The sequence below is a fragment of the Mesoplodon mirus genome (assembly GCF_964341445.2).
Source record: "Mesoplodon mirus genome assembly, chromosome: 14".
In the NCBI taxonomy this organism is placed as follows: domain Eukaryota; kingdom Metazoa; phylum Chordata; class Mammalia; order Artiodactyla; family Ziphiidae; genus Mesoplodon; species Mesoplodon mirus.
In genome coordinates, this window is record NC_138990.1 from 55,727,529 (window position 1) to 55,746,846 (window position 19,318).

At 38.5% G+C, this 19,318-nt stretch overlaps 2 protein-coding genes across 6 annotated transcripts in view; one reads left to right on the forward strand and one right to left on the reverse strand.

The window, feature by feature from the left end:
• DHX57 (DExH-box helicase 57) overlaps positions 1-494 on the reverse strand; it is a 59,378-nt gene extending 58,884 nt beyond the window's left edge. The window contains exon 1 of one of the 4 annotated variants that reach the window (XM_082641828.1): positions 340-494. In XM_082641828.1, the coding sequence (XP_082497954.1) occupies positions 340-411 (72 nt within the window). In that variant the 5' untranslated portion in view covers positions 412-494. Of the gene's footprint in view, positions 1-15; positions 92-339 lie in introns of those variants that run through there. The other 3 variants (XM_082641827.1, XM_082641830.1, XM_082641834.1) reach the window with 3 other exon arrangements.
• Positions 159-5,458, forward strand: MORN2 (MORN repeat containing 2). Of its 2 annotated transcripts, XM_082641837.1 has the most exons (6): positions 159-244; positions 2,200-2,258; positions 2,358-2,408; positions 2,839-2,945; positions 3,672-3,808; positions 5,212-5,458. In XM_082641837.1, exons 5-6 carry the CDS (start codon positions 3,672-3,674, stop codon positions 5,312-5,314), a joined length of 240 nt encoding a protein of 79 aa, XP_082497963.1. In that variant the 5' UTR covers positions 159-244; positions 2,200-2,258; positions 2,358-2,408; positions 2,839-2,945; the 3' UTR covers positions 5,315-5,458. The 2 variants fall into 2 exon arrangements, with proteins under 2 accessions (XP_082497963.1, XP_082497962.1); XM_082641836.1 differs by lacking the exons at positions 159-244; positions 2,200-2,258; positions 2,358-2,408; positions 2,839-2,945 and adding an exon at positions 3,351-3,483.
• Positions 5,459-19,318: the final 13,860 nt, after the last annotated feature.

Here is a 19,318-nt window from a genome sequence, read left to right on the forward strand (position 1 = left end):
CCACCGAGACCTCACCTGGAGCGGCTCCGCAGCGGCCCAGCTGCAGCGGCCCAGCCCTGGCGCCTTCTGATTGGCTCAACCTCGGGCCCTTGCCTATTCGCTTCCGGGTGAGAGGTGCCTGGTCGCCCTAGCAACCAAGTCGCAGTCTGCGCTGAGCTACTGCTTCCTTCCCTCCAGGTCACAGAGCTGGCGGCCCAGGGGGAATCGCAGAGTCCAGAAAATCTCTCCAGCACCCCTGTGTCAAGTGAGTGTCCCATCCTCCCAACGCCCCTTTATGTAGAGCTCGCACTGAGCCAGAGCTCGGCCCCTGGCAACTCCGGTACAGGTGTGACATATTACCTGAGCGTGGTGGGATGGGGACGCGGAGAACCCGTGCTGTGGGAATCTGGAGACCTGGATTCTAGCTCTCATTCGGCCGTCGATTCGCTGTTGTGACACCTTGGGGAAGTGCCAACGTCTCTGGTTTCAGTTTCCTCTCTGTTGCCAGTCTCGATCTCTTAGGTTCCCTCCCTCTAGCTCTAACAGTCCAAAGTTTCGGATGTGGAACCATTTAAGGGCCATTGAAACAGTTCGGTTTCTTGTATGATCACGTTTAGTGCTCTGCTTAGTAAGCCTTTAACGATTGCTTCCCAAGTGCCACTCATTCACTAAACTTTCAGTTCCTACCAGTAAGTACTAAGCACTGAGCTGGACACTAGGGTGGGAAAAGAGATAACTAATCCGTGATCCTGACCCAGAGGAGTGGAGTGTGAGAAGGGACTCCGGCACAAAAGCGTTATTTTAATAGGGCCCTAAGTACGACATTAGGGATAGACCTCCTGGGGGCTCCTGGAGGCGTCTGGGGGTGAGGGGAGATGTGAAACGCCTTGTCAGGTGGTATCTCTGTTTTCCTTTACACCTCTTTCTGGGAAAAATTTTCAACCTTGTGTTCCAGTTCACTAATTTACTTTTCAACGGTATTCATTCTGCTATTCAGCCCTTCTAAAGAGGTTTATTTCAACAATTACATTATTCATTTCCTAGATTGCTAATTATTTTTTCATAAGCATCCGCTCCTGTCTCAAGGCTGCTATACCCTCCCTTTCTCTCTGACGATGTTTAAGTCTTCTGCCTATTGTGTTATTAACTCTGTTTCCTCAGAGGGGATGAGCTTCCAGCCTTTCTCAACTGGCACTCATTAATCTTTCAATTAAAAAGATCAGTTCTCTTGTCCCACCCACAGAGATTCTGATTCAGCTGTGTGGAAGGGCGTAGGAACTTGTAAAGCATCCCAGATGATTCTAATGGATGGCCACACTTTGAGTAACATTCTAGTAGACTACTGTCCTAGAAGTTATAGTTTACTTATCTTCACATACGTTTTCTTCAGTATTGGCAAAAATTAGTTTCTAATGTTTTAGTCCACTAAATGTCCCAGGGCTCTGAGGCATAGATTCCACCCCTCCCCCACCCCCAGGCCTGCGGTTGTCTTTGTCCTTTTTTCACCTGGTCTCCATTCCAATCTCATTCTGTTTGGACCCCATTCCCTCCCCCACCCCTTCTCACTTACTATCTTTCTTTTCTATTTCCTTCCACTGCCAAATCAGAGATTGCTCACTCTACCTTGCCTCTGTGGGACAATCAATAGATCATATACCCAAGAGAAATAAAAACATATGTCCAAACAGAAAATTATACATGAATGTTCATAGCATTATTCATAACAGCCCAAACTGGAAACAACCCAACTGGCCATCAACTGATGAATAGATAAACAAAATGCGTTATTTTTGAGGCATGGACTATTCGGCAATAAAAAGTGGTGAAATACTGATTCAGGCTACAACATGGATGAACCTTGAAGCTAAGTAAAAGAAGCTAATCACAAAGGACCACATATTGTATGATTCCATTTCTACGAACTATCTAGAATACACCAGTACATAGAGACAGAGAGTAGATTAGTGGTTGCCAGGGGTTGGGTGAGTTTTAGGGTAATGGAGAGTAACTGCTAATATGTACAGGATTTCTTTTGGGGGTGATTAAAATATTGAAAAATTAGATTGTGGTGACAGTTGCACAACTCTGAGTATGCTAAAAAAATGAATTTTGTATACTTTTAAAGGGTAACTTTGGTGGTATGTGAATTATATATTAATAAAGCTGTTATAATAAACAAGTAAAAATTGATCATCTAGACAAAATCATTTATTTCCCCAGGACCCTACACTAGACTATGGAAATGCCAAGTAATCATGATATGCTTGTGATCATATGAAGTGAGTCTATTTGGTTAGCTCTTAAAGCAAATATGTTATAGGTCTTATGATGTAAAAATATTTAAGCTTATGCGACTTTTCTGAAATCTTTTAAAACAGCTCCAGAAGTATTTAAGATAAACTTTATATTTCCAAATGGAGACAAGTATGGTAAGCAAACATTTCAATTACTTTTTTCTATGCAGACTAAAATTAAATAGCTTAAGGGTACAAAACTGAGACTGTTACACTTTATAAAACTACTACTGAGATATTAACTCCATTAAATAAAATAACATAGAAATACTAATGGAGGAACAGATTTTAAATCTAAACTCTAATGTTAAGTATAGACAGTGTGCCTTGGAAAGCTATGGGAGGGCCATAGCCATATGTCAACCTTCTGGGCCCTTGAGTGTCAATGATTACAAGACCTAGGTCCACAGAGCTCCTCATCTCTGGTCTCATCAATTTCAGTGCTAGGAAGCCAAAGAGACCCATAGGGGATGCAGTTCTGATTAAGCCTGAACATAAACATTTTATTATTACTTAGTTAAACAAGGTTCCCTTTTATAATCTTCAGTATTTCTCTCTTGTTTAGATGGGGATTGTACAAGAACATCTTCTGGAATCTTGGAGAGAAATGGCATAGGTATTTATACCACTCCTAATGGGATTGTCTACAAAGGAAGCTGGAAAGATGACAAGGTATTATTGTTGTTTTGAGCATTGACAGTGGATAAGTAACTCTGTTGGTTAAATGATTCCAGGCATTTCACCATTAATCAAAAGACACATATGAGTAGACCATGCAATAAAAATAAAAAATGATTATATTTAACATATATGAACATAAGAATAGTATTAAACTCATGCAGAGAGCTAATTATCATCATCTATCTTATTTCCTATTCATTGAGCAAAGTGAACTCATTACATAGTTTTCTCATTGAATCTTCATAGCAGCCTCATGAGTCAGATACCATTAATGTTCCTATTTTACAATTGAGGGAAATCAGGCTCAGATTTCTTGCCCAGCTAGTTAAGTGATGAAACAAAAATGTGTTCTCGGGTCTGCCTGAATACAAATTTTTGTTCTTAACAACTTCTTTGTGCCATTTCTGGGCTAACTAAACTGGTTGTCCTTTAAGCTTTTGGATATAGTCAAGGTATCTTGAGGACTCCTGTTATTATCATCATGGACCCCCAAGATGTTCAAGTGCCCCAGATCAGAAACATTGACTTGGTGAGCTTCACAGAGAGATATATACAAAGGACAGTGATAAAATGTTATCATATTTTTGTGAAAATAAAGGATGATACGATGATAGATTAAATAATAACAAAGTAGATGATAGACATATGTGTACATTTTTGAAATGTTCTAGGGAACTGAAGATTAGTTACTGAGGTAATTTCCTTTGTTACAAACAGATGAATGGTTTTGGAAGACTTGAGCATTTTTCAGGAGCAGTATATGAAGGACACTTTAAGGACAATATGTTTCATGGACTGGGGACTTATACATTCCCAACTGGGGCAAAGTACACTGGAAATTTCAATGAAAATAGGTAAGTTTAAAATAAAATGTCATTGTAGTTCTAAAAGAGTCTTTTCAGGCACATTCGCTTAAAAACTTAGTTAATGCTAAATTTCTTTTGTAATGTATTTAGTTAAAATGTATTTATAATATATTTTGGAAAATTTGTGTTATACGTTGGGGAAAAAAAATGTTATAAGAGAGGCTAAGGCCATCATGAGGCTCCAAAAGAAAATGTCATTCTTGGTGATAATCTATTAGACTTTTCATTTATTTCCTCTTGACTTCTGTTCCTATAGAACTTTTTGCAGTCATATTGGAAATGGAAAGCTTGTTGCAATTATTGAGAAAATTTAGGCCAAAAATTATTTTCACTTGAAATATCTTGATAAACTATTTTTTTAGCTTTAAATTTTATTTTTTCTTCCAGTTTGAGATATAATTGACATACACCGCTGTATAAATTCAAGGTATACAGCATAATGATTCGACTTACATACATCGTGAAGTGATTACCGCAATAAATTTAGTGAACATTCATCATCTCACATTGACACAAAATAAAGAAAAAAATAGTTTTCCTTGTGATGAGAACTAAGGATTTTCTCTCTTAACAACTTTTACATATAACATACATCAGTGTTAATTATATTTATCATGTTGTACATCACATCCCTAGTACTTTATTTATCTTGTAACTGGAAGTTTGTACCTTTTGACCACCTTCCTCCAAATCCCTACCCCTACCCTCCACCATGTATCTTCACAAGCTTAATCCTCACACCAAATACCATGCCGTGTCATCCAGAGGTTCATGGTTCATTTATAACTACCCCTTTATTATTTCCAGAATTGAAACTGCAACCTAATTGTTATGAAGTGGTTGATACATATTGAGGAGGGTAGAAAGTGTTCACCTATTCTGATGCCAAGTCTGTGATGACAACATGTAAACTTTTCCCACTGATGTTGATAAAGGGAGAAAACTCTAACCCATGGGATAAAGGTCTGTTTGGTTATGTGAAGTGCATTTTCACCACTCCGAAGAGTCCAGAAAACATAGAGTCCAGCATAGAGCGTAGCACCTCAAACATAGTTGAAGGTCAATAAACATTTGTTGAATAAATGAATGAACTAATTAAGCCAGATAACCAATAAAAACTTTTCACTTTTTGACTGTTTTGGTCTAAACTAAGCATATGTAATCCTAAAATCTTAGGCACCAAAATTTGTATAATGACAATATTTGTTTGGAATAGTAATTTCTTTTTTTGTTTGTAGGATATGAAAGCAGGATGTCAGGTTTTAGACCAAAATTTGATAGTGGAAAGATATGATTCTTCAGACATAGTATATAATATACTGGACAATCATATCTGGACCGTAAATTTTTGGTCTTGGTTAATGAACACACTTATTTTTTTACTATTGCAGGGTGGAAGGTGAAGGACAATATACTGATATCCAAGGACTAGAATGGTGTGGTAACTTTCATTTCACAGCTGCTCCAGGCCTGAGGCTAAAGCTCCACATGTAGATATTCTGCATTAAAGTTTTAATGTGGTAATTGCAGCTTTTAGTTGTAAGGAAAACAACTAAATGTCATCTGCAGTAACTTCATACACTACCTATATATTGTAATTTTGCCAATAAAACCATCACTCATTTATGCTTTTTTGAACTTTCTTTTGATCATCTTATAATTAGTTTAAAATAAATTATGTAGGGACTGCCCTGGCGGTCCAGTGGTTAGGACTCCGTGCTTCCACTACAGGGAGCACAGGTTCGATACCTGGTCTGGGAACTAAGATCCTGCATGCCACACGGTGTGGCCAAAAAAGGGTAGGGGGGAGAAAGAAAAGAAATTAACGTGATTCAATTGAGAGTTTGCTCATTTTACGAAAAACTATGCAGATCTTGACAAAGTCAATTTCCAATCCTGTGCCTGAGTTTTGTCATCTTTAAAAAGTATATCTGGGCTTCCCTAGTGGTGCAGTGGTTAAGAATCCACCTGCCAACGCAGGGGACAAGGGTTTGAGCCCTGGTCTGGGAAAATCCCACATGCCGCGGAGCATCTAAGCTCGTGCACCCCAACTACTGAGCCTTCACTCTAGAGCTCGTGAGCCACAACTACTGAAGCCCGCGCACCTAGAGCCCGTGCTCCGCAGCAAGAGAAGCCACTGCAATGAGAAGCCCGCGCACTGCAACGAAGAGTAGCCCCCTCTCCCGCAACTAGAGAAAGCCTGAGTGCAGCAATGAAGACCCAATGCAGCCAAAAATAAAATAAATTTATATATATATAAAAAGTAGGGCTTCCCCGGTGGCGCAGTGGTTGAGAGTCCACCTGCCAATGCAGGGGACACGGGTTCGTGACCCAGTCCAGGAAGATCCCACATGCCACGGAGCGGCTGGGCCCATGAGCCATGGCCGCTGAGCCTGTGCGTCCGGAGCCTGTGCTCCACAACGAGAGAGGCCACAACAGTGAGAGGCCCGCGTACCGCAAAAAAAAAAAAAAAAAAGTATATCTGTATGTTAAAGGAAACTATCAAGAAAATGAAAGAACAATCCACAGAATGGGAGAAAACATTTGCAAATCATATATCTGGTAAAGGTTTAGTTTTCAGTATACAGAACTCATATATAAATATATATAAATAAAAAGACAACCCAGTTTAAATATGGACAAAGGATTTGCATAGACATTTCTTCAGAGAAGATATACAAATGTCTGATAAGCAAATGAAAGATGTTCAACACCATTACTCTTTAGGGAAATGCAAATTAAACCCACAATAAGATACCACTTCCTGGGACTTCCCTGGTGGCGTGGTGGTTAAGACTCCATGCTCCCAATGCAGGGGGCTTGGGTTCGATCCCTGGTCAGAGAACTAGAGATCCCATGTGCATGCTGCAACTAAGAGTTCACATGCCACAACTAAGGAGGCTGCCTACCACAACTAAGGAGCCCATGTGCCACAACTAAGGAGCCTGCCTGCCACAACTAAGACCTGGCACAACCAAATAAATAAATATTTTAAAAAAAGATACCATTTCCCAATCTCTAGGATGACTATATTTAAAAAGACTTAATAACTTGGCAAGGATGTGGAGAAATTGAAACCTCAAATATTTCTGGTGGGAATGAAAAATCGTACAGCCGCTGAGGAAAACAGTTTCTCAAAAAGTTGACATAGGACTTCCCTGGTGGCGCAATGGTTAAGAATCCGCCTGCCAATGCAGAGGACACGGGTTCAAGTCCTGGTCTGGGAAGATCCCACATGCCGCGGAGCAACTAAGCCCAGGCACCACAACTACTGAGCCTGCGCTCTAGAGCCCGCGAGCCACAACTACTGAAGCCCATATGCCACAACTACTGAAGCCTGCGCGCCTAGAGCCCGTGCTCTGCAACAAGAGAAGCCACCACGATGTGAAGCACACACACTGCAACGAAGAGTAGCCCCCGCTCACCGCAACCAGAGAAGGCCTGTGTGCAGCAACAAAGACCCAATGCAGCAATAATAAAATACAAAATGAATAAATAAATCTTTAAAGAAAAAAAATTGACATATAATTACCATATGTCCCAGCAATTCCTAAGCATGCACCCAAGAAAATTGACTTGTATACAAATGTTTATAACAGCACTATTCATACCAGCCCAATACTGAAAACCCAGATGTCCATCGACTGATGAATGGATAAATAAAATGTGATATATCTGTACAATGGAATGTTATTCAGCCATAAAAAGGAATGAAGTATTGACACATGCTCTAACATAAATCAACCTTGAAAACATTGTACTAAGTGAAAGAAGACAGTCACAAAAGGCCACATATTATACGGCCTTTTATGTGAAATGTCCAGAATAGGCAAATCCATAGAGACAGGAAGTAGATTAGTGGTTGCCAGGGAGGAGGAATTCAGAGGCATGGGGCTTCTCTTTGGGGTGATGCAAACGTTCTAGAATTAGTGGTTGCACAACTTGTGAACATGAAAAACCACTGCATTGTTCATATAAAAAGGGCAAATTTTACGTATGTTATGTGTAGGGGAGCAAAATTTGCCACCCCAAAATGTGTCTCTCTGGCATGAGGATTAATTTAGGGAGATTATTTTTAAGAAACAGAAGACTCCTGAAGTCTTTCTTTTTACCTCCCCCCTGAGCTGCCTAAAGAGTGTAGATAAAGGACCTCTTCCCAGAATAGAGGTATCGGCAAACAATTTAGGCTAGGTGTGGCCGGGGAAGCTGAGCAGGGCATAGAGATCGGAGTCCACTCTGCAGGGCCCAACAAACAGTTGTTTACCAAGCGTTTGCATTTGCGTTTCCATCTCCACTTGAACTGCCCTCCTCTGAAGTCCCAAACCACTACCCTCAACATCCTCTTTTGTCTTTAGCTGATATGGTTTTTAAGGGAGGGCTTTGGCCATTTTAGTGAGCTGTTCAGTTTTCTTGATTCCCTCCCACATTATTAAACTTTTGTTTGATTTTCTCCTGTTAATCTGTCTCATGTCAAACTCATTGTAATTCTTAGACCAGCCAGAAGAATCTAGAAGGGTAGAGGAAAATTTCTCTCTGACATAGGTGATTTATATCTCAATTTTTAAAAAGTAGATCAGTGTGTGCTCATATATTCTATGCCTAAAAAGCTTCTTTACCTTTTAGATAACATAATTTTGCAATTACCAAAGCAGTACGTGACAGCTACATATTAAAAATTAAAATAAAGACCCTAGTGTTTTTACTGAAACTATTTCTCCAAAACTGACCCCCCGCAAGATGGTGCATGTAATAGATATCTTCCATATTATATAATATTTCTTCCCTCAAAATCTTGTGAAATTTTGTATTTCTCAATATATCATTGCTAAATCCTTTTTTATTTTTTGTTGTACTACTATAAATTTGGGTTGAGATGTCTTTTAAAATGTTGAAATTAAAATGGTATTTTTTATAGCTTCTCATGATAACAACTTTGTATTTAATTTCAAAAGACCCTATTTATAAGTGTTCAAAGATACATTTTAAAAATTAGACATTTTGGATATGTTGCTTAGCATTAACTGGTATGGCTTTAGAATTAAATACTTTTATTGTACTGGAATTTATAAGGAGATAAATACTGGACAAGTTAAGGTAAGGTGAGAGGATGTTTTCAGAGACCAGGACATATAATGCAAATTCAAAACTTCTGGAAAATATAGAAATATCTGCTGTACTGAAAACTAAATTTTCCCCAATATTTTTCTGCAAATTATTTAAGGTAGCAAGATATATACTTTGCTTTTAAACTATTTAAATTTTATTGATATATAAGTAACTTTTCAATGCTCAAGTCTCCAGTTTTCTAAGATACTAAAGTCATTTCTCTTAAATAGTTTTCTTTCTTTTACTCCTTGGAACTAAATGCAGTTCAGTTATTTGATTAGTTGATGCTAGAATTTGACCTGGAGCTTATATAATTAGAAGAGACACTAGTTTTCCTCATTTAAAAGCCTAGTTAGCATATGACAGTCTCGTTTCCGGGGAAGTCAAACCTCTACTGCTTCTTTTTATAACATTTAAGTTAATTCAGAATCCAGATAAGCCTTGATCTGAGGACGATATAACCACGGCAAGCAACATGGGGTAAGTATGTGCTCTTATGTACTTTGAGAGGCATTGAGAGGGCAAATATTTTCATAAGAGAAGAAATCCCATAAATCCTTACTAATTTAGATTCAAAATATGCTAACTTTCATTTAAGGAAGTCATTTAAAGAAATTACTTTTTATTCAAAGTTAAAACAATTTGTAAAATATTCATTTTCTTGCTTAATTTTTGTATGATGTCATAATCTGTCTTTGCAGGTTGTTAACTAAAGAAACATTTAGACTGAAGAGTTTTGCATATTTACATATTTAGTTGAAGCTGAATTAAAATTTGAGAGTAATCTTAAAGAAAGGATGACTGAATGCTTGTTTTATATGGCAGATAAATCCAATATGTGTATGCCTCTACGGGATTAAGAATAAAGAATGGAAAAGATTAGGAATGGAGGGAGGTTAATTTATGACTTTTGTAACACAGAAAAGGGATAGAGGATTCTATCAGAGTTTACTCCTCTATGTACAGAAAAATATGTGCTAATTAGTTACATAGGAACATTAGTGAGAATTCTGAATCCTTTGCAGGGGTTTTGGGAGCATGATGAGAAGAATTAGGTTTCACTTGAAAGCTTTCTATTCTTAAGTGAGAATAGGAATCCACTATAATTAGTATTTTATATGCTGAAACAATAGTATTCTGAAAAATATAGAAATTTGCCTTTGTATAACCCTTTTGTCCTTTTTATAGCTCCTTTTAATATAAAATTATATTTGTTGCAAATGGTATAGCCATTTAACTAAAGGCACTTCTGAAGGATTTAGCATAAACAATCAGAAGTTCATACTAAAGAAATAACTTTTTAAACACACGTTTCTTCTAGTTTCCATGAATTTAAATTAATATCTATGTTTTTGCTAATATCATGGGCTCTGAAATGCAATCTAAACCAGCTTGAAACCTCAGAGGCTTTTGAAAGGAAGATGATCATACTGTTGTTAATTTTTAATACAAATATAAAGATTAATAGATAAGTGCCTTGTACAAATTTCACATACATTTGATTGATTTGATTTGGGACAGAGTTGATGAGACTCCTGGATTCTCTTTATTCCTCTCTTTCCTCTCTTTCTCTCCCTCTTCCTCCCTCTGCTTTTCTTTAATGACTGGAGCTCGCCTTTTTGAGGGTCAAGGGTCACTCTAAGAATTTTTAGAAACAAGCCCACCCTTTCTGCAAAAAAATGTAAATTCACACCAAATTTTGTATATAATTTCAGGAGATTTACAGATGGCCTGACTGTGGACCCCAGGTTAAGGAATTTGATTTTGAATTTTAGGACTGGAGTATAAGTTGCTCAATATTTTTCTTAGGTTTTGAGTTTTTATTAAATGTAAGAATCTTTTAAATTAATAATTCCTGCTAATCTTCTCTCAGAGACAATGTCAAAGATGCTGATTCTCCCACTGACCAGCTCCCAACACACATGCACACACACACACACACGCAACTTACATGAGTGAAACACAGTTTAACTGATATCCATAGTTTTGACAATCACATTTCTGCTGTTTGTCTCCAGTGACTTGATTAATCACTTCTGCTTTCAAGAGTGCCAGGAATCACCTTGGGAATCATGGAAGAAAAAAATCCTCATTATTTTATTTCATGTATTGCTCTCAGTGCCCCACATAACATGAACTAAACCATAACTTGCAAAATATTACACAGGACACTATTCTGATTAGTAGGTTCATGATTATTTTGTTGTCAGCTCCTGCCCTTATTGAGAAAAGAGAGATTATTAGGTATTAACACCTATTTAAATCTTCCTCAATAATCAGAAAAATAAAAAGACAAAGTGGCAGCTGATTAGATGCTCAAATTTGTCCACTGGAGGAAATCTCTAGAATGTATCCCCTGAGAATGAGGAAGTAGCTATTTAGGATTTGGGGGAGGAGGGTGTTATTTATCTGAAAGATATTTGAGAAAACAATGCCCTTATATGAATCTATGCCAGCCCTTTCCATTTTGCGGGGGGCTATGCTGGCATGGTTTTAGTGAGTGATGAAGAGGCAAATATTAGAAAATTCGTATGCTCTTTAGAAAGCCACCTCCTTCTCTTAAATTTTCACCGGATTCCTTATGGAGTGTGTGTGGTGGGGGGAGGGTGAGTAGAGATGGTGCATAAGGGTGGGTAAAGGGATAACTAAGGAGAAGTGAAAGAACCTTACCTTGTAAAATACCCTGCCACCTGCTATTTACCATAACACCTGAGCAAAGGATGAACAATGGGATAGAAGTGATGGTTGCCTTTCTTTCCTGAGATGCTTTTCAATATTCTTTCCCCATCTCCTAGCAGGGTCAGTCAGTGTACCCCCAACTGATGTCTCGGGAAAATAAATGTTAAGGCTCTGCGAAAATTGTAGAACCAATAAATTCATTATTACAGCATATTCAGCCTCCTTTTAGTTTTCCAGTTTATGTAACTGTAGAGTAATTTTTAAAATTCTTTTATGGATAGATTTTCCACTTCTGGATCAGGGAATTACAGTCCGACTCTTTTTCCTGGGCAAAGCATCCATTTAGCTCATGGAGTAACCTTTGAAATATTGCTTCTATCTGTGCCCTCCTTTCCTTTCTAATGGTCGCTTCCCTAATTCAGGCCGTCATTACCTTTTACACGGATGATTAAAGGTGCCCACTCCCAGCGCCTCTGCAGCTGGTCTTTCCTCTACAGTCACAAGAGTCATCTTCTGACTGAAGACATGTGGTCTGGTTATTCCCGTGCTTAAAATCTTTCAGTGACTCCTTATTCTCTCCACTTTGGAGCAGGCTCCCAAGAAGATATTCACCACCCTTTATCTGTCTCTAATCCACCTGTCTAGCCTTACCTTCTACTCTACTATCCTCGATGCTGCCTGGGATCCCTAAATCCACTGATGCATTGTAACTGTCTACCTCTGATCCTTTGCTGAGCTCCCCCCCCAACACCGTTTTTTTTTTTTTTTTTTTTACCATTTCTACATACTGTTCAAAGCCCAGCTCAAATCCTATCTTCTTCATGACATTTTCTCTAATCCCCACAACTGGAACTCATCTTTTCTCCTCTGAAAGTTTTAGGCACTTTATACTTTTCTTATTGCATTTTTTCTCAGTCCATCATATGCTGTAGTTATCTGTGTGTCTCATCTTTCCTACTAGACTGTAAGCTCCTGGAAGCCAGAACAACGTCATCTTTATATTTCCTCCCAGGACCCGGCACAATGCCTTTTACATGGTATGTGCTTAATAAATGTTTGCTGAGTTGAAATGAACTCTGCTTTTCCTATAATCCACAAAAAAACTAAAAACTTAATTTTAGCCAAAATTCCCTCTTTCTTCCCCAGTAGAGTGGCCCCATTTTCCAAGTTCCTATCTGAGGAGCTCAAATGAGTGTATAATATCCAAAATATGGGTGATGCAAGAGAGAAAGGGTAAAAACAGGGACTGGAGGGCTACACTAGAGGCTTTTGGAGAGTAGAAAATCTACTGTTGATATGTAGAAAGGACACATAGTATCAAAGGAAGTGTAAGAACACTTCTAAGAATTAAAAATGGTTCTTGGTTTGAACCATATCATTAAGGCTGGGCTCATTTGTATATGTTGGAAAAACCAAAATAATAGTGGCTTACATAAGCTAGAAGGTTATTTCTCTCTTACATTAAAAAAAAAAATAGTCCATAGGCAATCTAGAGCTATTCAAGCAGTTCCTTGGTGTGAGAGGCCAAGGTTCCTTCTATCTTGCTCTTCTGCCATCCTTGGTGTCTCACCTCTTGGTCCAAGAAGGTTGCTAGGACTCTACCTATCTCACTGGTGTTCAGCCAGCAGGAAGGAGGAAAGGGAAGAAAAAGATGTGTTTCCTCTTTTAAGGAAACTTCCCAAAAGTCACTCACACTATTTCTACTTGTAACTCATGGGTAGAATCTATCTCCATGGTTACACCTACCTCTGAAGGAGAAGGGGGAATATGGTTTTTTAACTGGGTTACTATAAGAAACAGGGAAAATGGATATTGGGTGGCACCTGGCAGTGACTGACAGAGCCAGTAAGACCATCCATTGATTCTCATATTCCTTTAGGACAAAGAACAGCATTTGCACAAAAAAGAATGTTTTAAGAAAAATTTTCTGTAAAGCTAAGGGGAAAAAAAGAGCAAGCCAAGCTGGGAATAAACACAGATTCACTTAGGATAAAGGACAGGGACGAGACAAAATGACAAAGGTGACTGAGTAAGCCTTTGATCCCCCACTACCCACTCCTGCATCCTGGCCCCTGACCCTCAGCTTTCATCTCCCTTAATCCTCACTTCTGCACTGTGAGGTGCCTATTATTACTACTGTGCCTATTATACAGATCAAGAAACTGAAAGCCCAGAGATTCAGAGACTTGGCCAAACTGCCCAAGAGGCTTCAGATAATGAAAAAATAAATAAAACACACAGCTGGCTTGGAAACTGCTGTACTGCTCACAAAACCATATAATTCATAGAGCGTTCTCCAAAAGGATTTGTACTTACTTTTGACTGTGGATCACCTCAATTAGCCCCTACAGAAAAACCTCTTATAAACCTACTTCACTTGTCACTTGATGTAGGTGATTTCATTTAATGTGGGATACTTAGGAAAACCCCTAGATTTTTGGCTTTCATTATTTTCAGGTCAGATGAACTGCTTTGAATTCTTCTGATTCAGCAAAGCCCCCTAAGCCATGTTAGAGTATTCCAGCTATGCTTCTAAACACATAAGAATTTATTTTTATTAGTCACCCCAAAGATACAAATCATTGTGCCTACTCAGCACCAAGTGACTTAAAAACTAAAAGACTAAGAGAAACAAGAACTTTTACATTTTACATTATGTATTTTAACTATTAGAAAATTTAAACAATCAATTGCATATATAATAAAAACTTTTGGTTATGAAATTATAGGAAAAAAGGATGGTATACATTACAAGGTACCTGTCATTATCAATGGCATTTTATTTTTTATAGAACCTCTAAAGAAATCAGGAAAGCTTCACAAAACATGGTGTGATGTCTACAGGTGGAAACAGGCCATGAGGTGAGTGAAAACTGCAAAGAACTTATTACTAGTAAGAACACATAAACTGAGAGCCCACTTTAAAACAATGTACTTGTACTTTACTTAGTTTAAACCAGTACTTGTACTTGTACTTCATTCTTTTTTTTTTAAACATCTTTATTGGAGTATAATTGCTTTACAATGGTGTGTTAGTTTCTGCTTTATAACTGTACTTCATTCTTGAAGTACAAATATTACAAATTGTTTTGAAGAATTTTGTAACCCTTCTTTGTTTAAAAACAAAAACAAATGGACATACTGTGGGATTCCTTTATTAGTTAGTAGTCAGAGCTAATAGCCACCTAATAAACCAGCCATGTTACATCAAACTTTTACTGCAGTTATGTTTACTCACAGTATTGAGACAATAATGACCATGTTTTGAGTTCTATTTTAGATGTCTTTGGGGATTGCAAAAAAACCTTAAGAATGACAACATTTACTTTACATTCAACTAATATTTACTGAGTTCCTACTTATACTAGGCTTTGCGACATAATAACTATGTGCAATTGATAAGTCTTACCCTCGTTTTACAGTTGAAGTAGGTTTATGAAGATTAAGTGAGGTTCCAGGCTCACAAAACTAAATAAGTCACAGAGCTGGAATTTGAAGCTAGATGTTTAATGCACTTAAGAGAAAAGTCCCATAGTTCAAAGCAATATTTTTAAATTTAAAATCTAAAAAGTGCACATTATAAAACAAACACTTGTTCGTTCAAGACAGAAGAGTGTAAGTAAAATGTTTAAGCCCATCCCACCCCTACCCCATCCCTCTTTTCAAGCATAACCACTGTTAGTAGTTTGGTATAAACCCCTCCATATCTTTCCTTTTGTCCAATATGCTTTTCATTGCATCACACTTCCTGTCTACTTAAAAACATCAATGAATAGAGGAGGTCGAATTTACCATATATCTGTACTAGTATAAATATCTATCTTTAAATAATAACTGAAAAGCTCATTCAGCTAACATTAGGCATCTAACTATCGAGACTCAAAGAATAGAATTCACTCTTTCTTTCCTAAGGACTCATAATCTAGTGCAGTGGTTCTTAATTTGGTTTTGAGAGAGTAAATATGGACTCCTTTGAGACTCTGATGTGAGCTCTGAACCTTCTCCCCAGAAGGAAATAAATCTGTATAAAATTCTGCCTATAATTCAGGGGATTCATGGATACTCTGAGAGTATATGGACCCCTGATTTTGTAGAAGTAAGATTTTTAAATTAGTAATTTAACATAAATACTATAATAGAAGTGTGGACAAGATGCTATGGCAGCACAGAAAAGCAAGGACTTTACTGAGACATGTCAAGAAAGGGAAGAGTGATACTTGCACAGAAATCTTGAAGAACACAAGGAGTTTGACAGCTAGCCCAGGGTAGGGGAAGGATGTACACTGAGGAAACAACATTTATAAGTCCTAGAGGCTAGAAAGGACAGGGAACCACAAGACTGTCTTTGTGTTAGGAGCCCAGTATGTATATGAAAGTGACTAAAGAGTTTGCAGAGCTAGGTAGAGGCCAGATCATGAAGGGTTTTGTCCATTGTGTCAGGATGTTTGAACTTTAGGAGTCACTGAAGGATTTTGATCAAGATTTTCATTGGTAGGTAAGAAGTCTACAATTAATGCATGACTAAATAAATGATCATGGGAATACTAACGTGGATGATAGAATCAGATATAAAAAAGGAGATAAGACCATTTGATTCAGATTTGTTGGGGGATCATTGATGAAATAATATGCTATTAAAAAGATATGGGGGCTTCCCTGGTGGCGCAGTGGTTGAGAGTCCGCCTACTGATGCAGGGGACGTGGGTTCGTGCCCCGGTCCGGGAAGACCCCACGTGCCGTGGAGCGGCTGGGCCCGTGAGCCATGGCCACTGAGCCTGCGCGGCCGGAGCCTGTGCTCCGCAACAGGAGAGGCCACAACAGTGAGAGGCCCGAGTACTGCAAAAAAAAAAAAAAAAAAAAAGATACGTTTTTAAACTCAAATGGAATTGTGTGGAAGGTCACTGCTTCCACAAAGGAGATTGGGAGGCTGAAGCTCTGAGACTGTATCTGTAAGATAAAACTCAAAATTTGGGCAGTACATCTGCCCCCTCACTGCAGTGACATGCACAGTCAAGCTAGTGTCAGTCCCTCGGGGTGTCTGTATCACTCCTGGTCTGCCACACCATCTTGCCTTCCACTGTCCTACAGTAACTCCTGATGGACCATTTGGTTTCCTATTGACTTTGCAGAGTAGGAAAAGAGAAAGAGAGTAAAATGGGTAAGGTTATCAACTTGTTTACACTGAGCATGTATTGCTTTTATAGTTATTTTTCTAATTTTGTTTTAAAGTAATGTGATTTAAAGCCAGGCTTACAAATAATGTCATAGCTAGTTCATTTCTATTTGCCTGTACTTCACCTGATATACCTACCTAAAAATGCAATGTTAGTCTCACCTCCTACTTCTTGGAAGTGACTTCATAAATGAGGTAAGACTATAAAGTCTCAAAGATATTTCCCTTGATAAATATTTATTGTTCAATAAAAATTTTACTTACCAGATGCTATAAAGGCTTTGAAGACTAAACTTGTACATATATTATATATGATATTTTGTGTGTATGATGTATCATAAGAACTTTTTAAAATACAAGAAGCATTTGGTCTTTGCCGAAGGGTAGTGCTCTGAAAGATTTCTCAGTCTACATGTATAGATAGTGAACTTTTGTTAACAAAAAATTTACAGTTTAGGTGATATAGCATTGATTTTTCCAGCTTGCCTTTCTAGCTCATTATTTTTAAAAAATGCTTCTCCTTGCTATTAATAAAAATAAATAAGATTCCATGTTGTTTTCTTTTTTCCCCAGATTTATTGAGGTATAATTGAAAAATAAAATTATAAGATATTTAAAGTATGCAATGTGATGATTTGATATATGTATTCATTGTGAAAGGATTCCCCCCCCTTTTTTGGTGGGGACATTTAAGTTCTACTCTTATAGAAAATTTCAATTATATTTACAATTCAATCTTAACAACTATAGTCACCATGTTACACATTAGATCCTCAGACCTTATTCTTCTTTTTTTTTTTTTGGCGGTACACGGGCCTCTCACCGTTGTGGCCTCTCCCGTTGCAGAGCACAGGCTCTGGACGCACAGGCTCAGTGGCCACGACTCACGGGCCCAGCCGCTCCACGACATGTGGGATCTTCCCGGACCGGGGCACGAACCCGTGTCCCCTGCATCGGCAGGTGGACTCTCAACCACTGCGCCACCAGGGAAGCCCCCTTATTCTTCTTATAACTGAGAGTTTGTACCCTTTTACCAGCCTCTCCCTATTGTTTTCTTTAGGGAAAGAAATCATTAACTATAAACATCCTCTGGAATTTAAGTAAATTCAACTCAAATTTGTGTTGAGTGCCCACCACAGAAAGTTCTCAAACTTTTCATAACAGAGGAATGTGAACAAATGATATAAATGTATTTACCTTTAAAACTCAAGCTAATTTTGCATGCCTCTCTATGAACTATCTGAACATTTAAAATATATAAAATATATAATACTGGGCTTCCCAGGTGGCGCAGTGGTTGAGAGTCCGCCTGTCGATGCAGGGGACACGGATTCGTGCCCCGGTCCGGGAAGATCCCACGTGCCGTGGAGTGGCTGGGCCTGTGAGCCATGGCCGCTGAGCCTGCGCGTCCTGAGCCTGTGCTCCACAACGGGAGAGGCCACAACAGTGAGAGGCCCGTGTACCGCAAAAAAAAAAAAAAAAAAAAAAAAAAAAAAAAAAATATATATATATATATATATATATATATATATATATAATACTGGGCTTCCCTGGTGGCGCAGTGGTTAGGAATCCACCTGCCAACGCAGGGGACACGGGTTCGAGCCCTAGTCCGGGAAGATCCCACATGCCGCGGAGCAACTAAGCCCATGCGCCGCAACTACTGAGCCTGCGCTCTAGAGCCTGCGAGCCACAACTACTGAAGCCCGCGTGCCTAGAGCCCGTGCTCCGCAACAAGAGAGGCCACCGCAATGAGAAGCCTGTGGACCGCAACAAAGAGTAGCCCCCACTCGCCGCAACTAGAGAAAGCCCGTGTGCAGCAACGAAGACCCAACACAGCTAAAAATAAACAAATAAAATAAATTAATTAAAAAAAATAAAATATATAATACTTTTTAAAATTGCTTACCATTGAGTAAAATTGCTATTATAAAGAGATAATCTATGTTTATCCTGAGGCTTAAAGTCTAGCAGTCTAGTTTGATAAGAACCAGATGCTCACCAGGTGCAATGGATATGAATATGAATAGTCCCTGTCCTGGTGCAGCTTATAGTGTTGTGTGGGACACAGACAGGGCCTGTTGCCTATACATCCCAACAGAGAGAGACACTAATAATATGATATGAGAATGTAGTAGAAGAGGGATCAACTAATGATGACTTGGAGGACCAGGGCAGGCTTCATAGAGAAGGAGGGGCTTAAATTGAGCCTTGACGGATGAGAAATATTCATTAGATAGGGAAAGATATTTGAGGCACAGAGGATGGAAGGAACAAAGGTACACAGGCAAGGATTTGAGGAAATGCATGAACTGTGACCATCTACACATCTGTATCATATATACTAACTGCTATGAAGTTTTATTTGAAATACTATGAAACAGAGAAACAAATCAAGTAAGTTCAGCCAGTCCAGTCATTAGCTGTTACAAGTAGCAAAATCATATCAACTAATGTCTAACTGGCTACAGGGATATATCGGGAGCCACACTCAGGCATAACATTAAGGTCCCATAGGCAGAGCTTGATCAAGAGACATG